This window comes from Mandrillus leucophaeus, unplaced genomic scaffold (assembly GCF_000951045.1).
Source record: "Mandrillus leucophaeus isolate KB7577 unplaced genomic scaffold, Mleu.le_1.0 Scaffold221, whole genome shotgun sequence".
Taxonomy (NCBI): Eukaryota; Metazoa; Chordata; class Mammalia; order Primates; family Cercopithecidae; genus Mandrillus; species Mandrillus leucophaeus.
In genome coordinates, this window is record NW_012102266.1 from 2,836,852 (window position 1) to 2,846,588 (window position 9,737).

The 9,737-nt window shown below is 38.9% G+C and overlaps 1 protein-coding gene and 1 pseudogene across 2 annotated transcripts in view; one reads left to right on the forward strand and one right to left on the reverse strand.

The window, feature by feature from the left end:
- The window catches only part of PRRC1 (proline-rich coiled-coil 1), a 32,613-nt gene extending 22,876 nt beyond the window's left edge, over positions 1 to 9,737 (reverse strand). For both annotated transcript variants that reach the window (XM_011981196.1, XM_011981197.1), the window contains exons 1-4: positions 9,608 to 9,737; positions 3,819 to 3,941; positions 2,331 to 2,720; positions 471 to 631 (exon numbers count right to left, since the gene is read on the reverse strand). In XM_011981196.1, coding sequence (XP_011836586.1) covers positions 471 to 631; positions 2,331 to 2,720; positions 3,819 to 3,921 — 654 coding nt within the window. In that variant the 5' untranslated portion in view covers positions 3,922 to 3,941; positions 9,608 to 9,737. The remainder of the gene's footprint in view (positions 1 to 470; positions 632 to 2,330; positions 2,721 to 3,818; positions 3,942 to 9,607) is intronic.
- LOC105540546 overlaps positions 9,562 to 9,737 on the forward strand; it is a 6,319-nt pseudogene continuing 6,143 nt past the window's right edge.

A 9,737-nucleotide genomic window follows, 5' to 3' on the forward strand; every position in this document is an offset into this window, starting at 1 on the left:
TATACATCATGTTGTACATAATAAACACATACAATTTTTGTCAATTAAAATAAATCAACTAATTTAGAAAAATAATTACAATTAGAAAATGCCAAGAGGCAGAATAGCAAAATAAAACATGGGAAATAAACGCAACAGCGTGTATAGTGAAGCAGCCGTAAGAAAACCCAAAATACATTTCGGAAAAAAATATTTTATGGCCAGGAAGATGTCCATGATATATGCTCAGTAAAAACCAGAAAACACGAAATAGTATCCATCTGACCAGTCACTACTTCAATTTGATTTTAATTCAAAGGAACGTTTACACAGATATGCATAGGCAAGAGACTGATAGCAGCTACAGAAAACTGCTAATAAAAAAGAATTTTATTTTTCCTTGTGCCATTCTATATTTTCAAAATTTTCTCTAACGAAAACTATTAGTTTTAAAATTAGAAAATTAAACATAATTTTTAAATACCTCTTACCTTAATAAAACCCCAGATTCCACCAGCAGATGCTTCATCCTGACCTCTATTAATTCTAGGGTCTTCTTGCTCCTCTGGGAAAGTAATGGCTGATGTGGTTCCAGTTCCCTGTGCCAGAGGTGTCAAACTGGCTTGCTGAGTAATAGGAGCTGGCAAAAGACCTAGTCAAAGGCAAAAATTTTAATATGTATAATTTATTCCATAAACTTTTTCCTATAAAAAGGAGTAGCTCAAACAACTTTAATATTAATATTCAGGCATTTGAAGACTGAGTTACAAACTCAAAGATTAACACAAACCTTTATAAAATGTAAATTAAACAGAATTTCCAAAGAGAAATGTATTTCCCTTTACATAGTCTTACACCAAGTATCCTGAAAATCGACAAAAAGCATATATCCAAAAGTTCTTCAGGTCTGTCCTATTCAGCACTTGGACATGAACAGCTGTAGTTCAGGTCTCTTTAATCCATAAAATTAATTGAGCACTGAAGTTCATCACAAAAAAGCATGCAATTCTTACACGTACTCTACATACTTCATGTTAACTCAAAAAGAAAATTCACATATACATAGACATAAATATAGTACTTGTACTCTGCAATAAGTTTCATTTGTAAAGGTAGACGAGGAAAGACAGATAATAAAAATCACAGCAAAGTTGCTTCTTTTCCCTAAAATGAGAAACAACAGGCAGAGGATGACAAGGACAAAGTTTTGATAATTCGTTTGCAACAATTATTCCAAAGACACAAAACAAGTAGATGTAACTGACCTAGGAAAGGAAATGACCTAATATCACAACCTTTTGGCATACATGAGGTTTTGTTTGTTTCTGAATTTTTACCTGGCTAAAAAAACACTACTCCCTGGAACAGTCAGTCCTGATAATTTTTTCAGTAAAACTTAAAAAAACTCAGATTTCACCTTCAAATTTCTCTATAAATGAACAAATATTAGGACAAAATTTTGGAATTTTCTGACATCCCATACTAATCATCTACTGAGTTGTGTATCACATAAAGAAATCATATACTATATACACCAGCCTTATTTTAATAATTTAAATGGCAAAAACATGAGACAGGTAACTCTGAAAACCAAAGAAATGAATAAAGAGAAGAACGTTAATGCAGAGAAAGTGGGACCCCGCCCAATGCTGATAAAAAGGTAAAATGGTACACCTGCTTTAGAAAATAGCTTGGTGTAGAATTATCATGTAAGTCAGCAATTCCAAGCCTAGGTAGACACCCAAGAAAAATAAAAACATGTCCATATAAAAATTTGTAAACAAATATTTATAGCAGCATTATCTAAACAGCCACAAAGTGGAAACAACCCAACATTAACTGATTAATTGAATAAACGAAATGTGGTGTACACATTCATACACTGGAATATTATTCCATGAAAAGGAAGGAATGAAGTACTGACAAATGCTATAACATGGATGAACCTTGAAAATATTTAAGTGAAATAGTTAAGTGAAAATATTTAAGTGAAAGTTGCCAGTCACAAAAGACCACGTATTATATGATGCCATCTATATGAAATGACCAGGATAAGCAAATCTATATACATAGAAAGTAGATTAGTAGTTGCCTAGAGCTGTGAGGATTTGGGGGACAGTAGGGGCTGACTGCTAAAAAGTATAGGGTTTCTTTTTTAAAGTTATGAAAAGGTTATAAAATTGTGACAAGAGATGCACAATTCTGCATGTAAACTCACAATGGAACTGTATGCTTAAATTGGGTGAACTGTAGAGTACATAAATTACATCTCAATAAAGCTATTATTTTTAAAAAGAATAAAACATTAATTAATAGCCATGTATTTCAAAGTATTAATAAGAGAGAATTACCTGTTCCTGAAGGTGCAGAAAATGATGGCATCAGGGGTGTCTGGGGAGCTCTCCCTGCATGTCCCCTTGTAATGTCGTAAGTTGAACCAACAGAAAATCCTGATATAGGAGGACCCGAAGGGGGTGCAGGTAAAAGAGCGTTTGGAGCAGAAGTTGAAGGTGGGAAGTGGGATACAGGAGGATTACCAAAGGCAGCAGCAGTTGATGGAGAAACAGGAGGTGCCATAGAAGTAACAAGTGGTGGGACAGAAGGAACTGCAGGAGGAGGCACAAAAGGTAATGGCGCTGAAGGCCTCATAGGAGGAAGGGGCGGCTGAGGAGTAGAGTATGCGAGTGGCGGGAAGGACTCCATAGAGGATACATTTGGAGAAGAAAAAGAACTGGTTGCCGCTAGAAAAAAGTGGAGAGGATAAAACCACAGAATTAGAAATGTTTTTTATTTAGTTTACAAACTATCTCATTACTTCCTTGCAAAATTTTTAAACTTACCAGAGCATATCATAAGAATTCTTTTAAAATGTGTAATTTAAAATATACAACAAATGTAATTGAGTGTAAATGACTTTCAACCCCCATAAGTAAAAGAAGCAGCTGTATGAACTCATTACTTCCTTGCAAAATTTTTAAACTTACCAGAGCATATCATAAGAATTCTTTTAAAATGTGTAATGTAAAATATACAACAAATGTAATTGAGTGTAAATGACTTTCAACCCCCATAAGTAAAAGCAGCAGCTGTATGAACCTATGGTATTGTTCCCTTTTGCTTTTTGGTTTGTTTTGGTGTATTTTTAATAAAATAAAGCAATTTTTCATCCCTAGTTTGAGTATATAAACGTATGCCCTGAAGGCTCAGATAGGTTAATCACCACAAACTCATAGATCAGTAGGCCAAGTGCAGTGGCTCACACCTATAATCCCAGGACTTTGGGAGGCCGAGGCAGGTGTATCACCTGAGGTCAGGAGTTTGAGACCAGCCTGGCCAAAATGGTGAAACCCCCTTTCTACCAAAAATACAAAAATTAGCTGAGCATGGTGGCAAGTTTGCCTGTAATCGCAGCTACTCCGGGGGCTGAGGCAGGAGAATCACTTGAACCTGGGAGGCGGAGGTTGCAGTGAGATGAGATCGCACCACTACACTCCAGCCTGGGCGACAAGTGAAACTCCGTCTCAAAAAAAAAAAAAGAAAAAGAACAGTAGACAAAGCTAACACATGATTTTTAGGATACTTTTGTCATAATATAAATGATGTTTTGTAAAATTATAAACATAAAGAACAAAAGTCTACCTAAAGCAAAACACTGATGTTTTCCTACTTTAAATATAAAAGTCTTTCTATTCTTTAAATTAAAAAGGCTATTTCCTTTCATCCTAAAAATTAATAGAGAAGTTTTAATATATGTAGTCTTTTCTTAATTGACTCTGAGAAAAGATGATAGTATCTTCACTATTCTCAAAACACATGAGACCTTAGACAACTACGTGTACCTAATGGAACAGGGGTAGAAGACATAGCAGTAGCAGCCAGTCCTGCAGGATTTGGTGGAGGAGTCCCAGGTGGTGTTGTCTCTATTCCACTCTCTTCCATCATTTTTCTTCAATTATGGTATACTGTAAAAATATAAAAATGTAACAAACATTACACAGTAACCACAAGTATATTTTTAAAGCTTGAATAGTTAGAGAACAACTAAAAAAAAAATCATCAAGAGATAGACGTCCACCTTTACTATTTACAATGCAACTTATTTCCACATGAAGAGTTTGTCCAAACTTCTAAGAAAGCAATCTATGAGAATATTTAATATCAAACAATCTGTAACATTCCCATGTAGATACTTTATAACTGGGAAATAATTTCATAATAACAACACAACTAATTATCTACTACATTTCAAACAGTAAATTACTAATTTGATTTCTGCCACATGAATGCATGTTAGAGATGGTTTTGTCTGAGCCAGGTGCGGTGTCTCATGCCTATAATCCCAGCACTTTGGGAGGTCAAGACGGGAGGATCACTTGAGGCTAGGAGTTAGAGACAAGCCTGGGCAACATAGCAAGATCTCATTTCTAAAAATCAAAAACAAGTAAATAAATATAAATTTCAGTCATTATTAAATTTAAAATAACAATGAGGCTGGGCACGGTGGCTCAGGCCTGAAATCCCAGGACTCTGGGAGGCTGTGGTGGCAGGATGGCTTGAACCCAGGAGTTCAAGGCTGCAGTGAGCTATTACTGCACCACTGCACTCCAGCCTGGGTGACACAGCAAGACCTCATCTCTAAAAATAAATAATTATTTAACGTATTTTTGAAGCCCACCTCTTCTCTCATAAAGGACTGTGTACAAGATATCCCCATTAACATAAAAAAAAAAAAAAACAAAGCCCGGCACAATGGCTAACGACTGTAACCCTACACTTTGGGAGGTAGGGGCGGGAGGATCCCTTGAGACCAGAGTTTGAGACCAGCCTGGGCACCATAGGAAGACTCCATCTCTACAAAAAATTAAAAAATTAGCCAGGCAGGGTGACATGTGCCTATGGTTCCAGCAACTCAGAATGCTGAGGTGAGAGGATAACCTGATCCCAGGAGGTTGAGGCTGCAGGGAGCAGTGAGAATGCCACTGTACTCCAGCCTGGGCAACAAAGCAGGACCTTGTCTCAATAAAATAAAATAAAATGTGCTTCATTTGATAAAAACATTAATTCACAATTTTCCTAGTTCACATTTAAACCATATCCAGTAACAGATAAACTGCATATCTGAGGTTTTAGAAAAATTAACTATAGCAAAAATGCCATCAGATAGCAGGGTCCTAATAGACGACAATGGATTATAAAATATGAGAAAACTTTCTTTAAAATTACAAATCCTGAAGTGCATCTCAAGTACAGAACCAACTTCTAAATATGCTATATTTGTTTTTAATATTTTTATTCATTTAATAAGTTTTTAGCGAAGGTCAACTGCTTGACGAGCACTATACTAGTGCCTCTGGAAATAACAATGATTAGTAAAAACAAATAGGATACTTCAGTCTAGTACAGGAAACAATCAAACAATAAAACCAATTTACAACGAATGGTAGCTGAATTATGTGTTCTGAGGATAAGAACACAGTTTTGTTTGAACAGGAATATGATTTTTGACTTGGAGGTAAGGAAAGGGTTCCCCAAAGAAGTCAAAGATAAACCGAGATTTGAAGGATAAGAACTTAATTGGGAAAGGGAAGAAAGGCAGAGTCCAGAAAATGTGAACATATAGCAAATATATACACCAGCTGAGCTGGGGAGAACAAGATACATTCAAGAAAATCCATGTGAAGGGAGAGAAAGGAAGAATCAGGACTGGAGGGACAAACAGAAGCCCAGAAGGTGTTCAGCCTTATAAACCAGGTTAAAAAACTTGGATTTATAAAGAACAGAATGTCATTGTATCAGAAATAAATTTTCAGTGCCACAAAATAAATAGCACTCCAGCTTGCCTTTCTCAGCAAGGCAATTTTACTTCTATAGACGGGTGCATCTCACAGATGGAGCAATGTTAAGAGCACACCTGAACAATGGAGGGGAAGGGGTTCTTATCCTAATGCAGCTAGTCCGTACTGCTGTGTCTTTCCCCTATGGGCTAGGGTTGGACCACAGTCTAACCTAATTCCGACTGGCTATTTTAAAGACAGCAAGGGTATGAGCCAGAGTAGCAGGATAAGTAGTTTGGCAAGAAGGATGGTTACAGAACAGGTGACCCAGGATGACTAAGAATAGAGCAGGTGACCAAGGATTACTAAGGTCAGAGCAGGTGACCAAGGGTGACTAAGGTCAGAGCAGTTGATAGAGGCTAGAAGGGGGTTGTTTACTGAAACTAGGGTCAAGGAGCCATAAAGAACTAGGAATTTAAACTTTAAAATGAAGAACAAAGAACAGGGGATCTGAACATACTGATACATTGGTTCTTTGGAGAAGATCTCAGAACTCATTGTACTTAACAATTTACAGGCTAAAACCTATGAAGAGAAATTTATTATATTCTACAATTGTAAGGCACTCAAGCTTAGGGTAGCATAACTGTCTTTTGTTTTAACTGTTTTGAAGCAATTTTAGATTCACAAAAATGATGTAAAAACAGCAGAGTTCTTGAGTACCCCAAACCCAGCTTCTCTCAATAACAGCATCTTAAATAACTATAATACAATGATCAAAATCATGAAATTGACATTGGTACAATACTATTAGCTATACACTTTATTTGTATTTCACATTTTTACATTTACTGTGTGTGTATGTGCACAGTTCTATGAAGTTTCACCATATGCACAATCTCATATAACCACCACCTCAACTAGGATATAGAACTATTCCATCACTAAAAAGAAAATTCCTCAGGCTGTTCCTTTATCTACCTTCCCATCAGCCACAAGCCCTGGCAAACACTGCTCTGTCTTCTATCACTTTCTCATTCCATGAATGTTACATAAATCGAATCATACAACGTATAACCTTTTGAAGTTGGCTTTTTTCCATTCAACATAATGTTCTTGAGATTCATCCAAGCTGCTGCAAATATCAAGTTGGTTCCTTTTTATTGCTGAATAGTATTCCATTGTATAGATGTACCATAGTTTATCCATTTACCTGTTGAAGGACATTTAGGCTGATTCCAGTCATTAGCAATTCATATTTATTTTTTGAAAAGATCTAAACAAAGTATGTAGACTGGGCCACTGGGCAGAAACAGTAGATGCAGACAGGCCATTAGGGAAGATATAGAAGTAATTCCAACGGAAGTATATAACAAGCTAGACTAATGATTTTCATAGTGGGAGGGGCTGATTATGCCCCCAACGGGTCACTTGGCAATGTCCAAGACATTTTTTATTGTTACAACGAGAGGACTACTACTGGCATATAGCAGGAAGAGGTTAGGAATACTACTAAAAATCCTCCAATGCACAGCCTACATGCAAGAATTAAGTGGCCCCAAACGTCAATAGTGCCAAAGTTGAAAAACTCTGACCCAGACTCAAGTAATAGTAGAGATGGGGAAAAGTAAATAAGTTCAAGACAAGATTAGGTGGCAAAATTCAGTGACTGACTGGGTATGGAGGCAGGGAAAGGAGGCATGACTTGCACAACTAGATAGATGGTGGTGCCATGCACAAAGATAGGAAACACTGCAAAAGGCCAATGTGTTTGATGTTCTTTCTGGGGGAGTCCGATGGGGGAAATCATAAAATGTTTAGTCTTTGACATGCTGTTTAAGTTCCTTGAAACAAACATCTAAGTAGAGACACTGACCTGGTCTGGAGCTTAGCAACCATATAAATGTGGGTGTCATCAGTGTACTGATAGTCTAATGTCATGTTTTGAGAGGGATTATGCAAGAAAGAGATAAGAGAAAATGATGTAAAACCAATTATTGGTTTTGTAAGACGGAAGACAAGCTTGCAGAGAATAAGAGATGAGCAAAAAGAAAGGAAGAAAACCAGGAGACTGTGGTGTCCAAAAGCCCGTGTTTTGCAGTATGAATGGGCAACAGTATTAAATGCTGCAGAGAAGCCAAATAGGACACTGTCTGAGAAGTTCAATGGATTTGCCAAACTGGAGACGAATTTAGGGAGAGTAGTTTTCATGTAAAGAGTGAAGAAAGATTCCAGCGTAAACTGAATCGAGCAGTGGCAGGCGAGACTAACACGTGTAACACTTTCAAAAAGTTTGGCTGTGAACATAGGAAATATCTATGGCACTAAGTAGAGAACAGGGATACAGGGAGGCTGAATCCTTTCATTCAGTACCTATACATCGAAGGTAGATAACCTGAGACAGCAATGCCCCTTTGGAGATTTTATCACTCCTTAACCAAGGCTACCTCTTTTCTTCATTTAATTTTTTACTGGTCATTCAACCTTCTACTACAGACGCTCCCCAATCCTTACAATGACTAGTAGAAGTACTACTGTAAGAGAATCCCTAACATTAACAAATGTGTCTGCAAAAGAAACTGTACAATGACTACAAAGCCATTAAGTGGAATCAATAATTTGTCTTTAATGGCTTAAAATATGAAAACTGGCGTAATGGCAATACTAAGGTAAATTTTACATGCATAAACATAGTGCCTCCTACTAAAAAAACCTATTATGATAAAACACCACTGAAGTGTCAGAGTCAGTAACTGTTTTAGGGCTCAAGTCTTGTCACGAAAAGTACTATTTATGTATCAACACTACAGAAAAAGTGAAGAAAACAATTTGGAAAACTGAGCTCTGTTTGGCTAGACCCTGTTGTTCCAATTTGCTTGTGCCTTGGTTTTTCTGTTAAAAAAAAAAAAAAGTGGATGGCTATTTACAAGTTTACAAGAAACGGAATAGTGAAGCTCTGATAAACTTTAAAGCATTAAGAGCAAATATTGCTGACCTACTCGTGCCACAAGATTGCCTCTACTACCAGACAGTGAGCGTTAGCTAGAGTCTAATCTGACCCCGAAATAAAATTTTATAAATTTTCACTGAATTAAACTGAATGCCAAGACGTGTCACGATTGCAGAAATGCACGTGTTGTCTCTCAAAATAACTACTTCGAATGACAAAAACACTATTGGCTATAAATTCTGTCAATCTAGGAAACGTGCCATCCTGCAAATTTGCCTGAAGCAGGTCCCAAGACCAAACAAAGAAACTAGAGAATGCAAAACCCCTCCCAAGTGGCGCTGAGCACCGATGGGGTAACCTCAGGGAAAATAAGCTTCCTTTCATTGCCGGTCCTGGTGTGATGACTCTCGAGCCTCCTGGGCCTCTCCAGGGCCAGGGCGGCCGAAATCCTGTTTCAGGAGACAGCTGCCTCCCCTCAGGCTCTGCCACGTCTCCAGGCCAGACAGGGCCGGGCTAAGGTCCGCCGGCGGTCGCCGCCAGTCTCTCCTGAAGTCAGCGCACTGGAACATGGGGCCTGAGGGCCAAGGCGCTTCAGCCTCGGTCCTTGGAGAGGAGCAAAGTGTCGCGGGGCGAGACCCTCGAAACGCGCCCACCGTGCCACCCCCAGCGTTAACTGCTCATCATGCGACGTGCACTCCTGCCTGCCGCACTCCGCACGCCGCCACGGCTGCGCCCGAACCGCGCGACTAGGGGTCTCGGAAACGACATAGGCGTCCAGTGGCGCCGGCCGGCCCGCCCACCTTCCAGGGACACCGTCTCTCGGGGTCTGGCTCTGGCGCCTGCAAGCCATGCCATGCCATGCCACCCGCCTCATACACGCGCGTCGCAGCCACCTGGCGCTCACCTGGGGACCGGGAAAATGCCTGCGTGGTCGCTGAAGAGTGGGGTATGTTAGGCAGGTCGGGACGCAGAACTACAGCTTGAAGCAGACAGCGAAGGTGCGCACTGGAGCTCACCTCGGCGCGTCCCCGCCT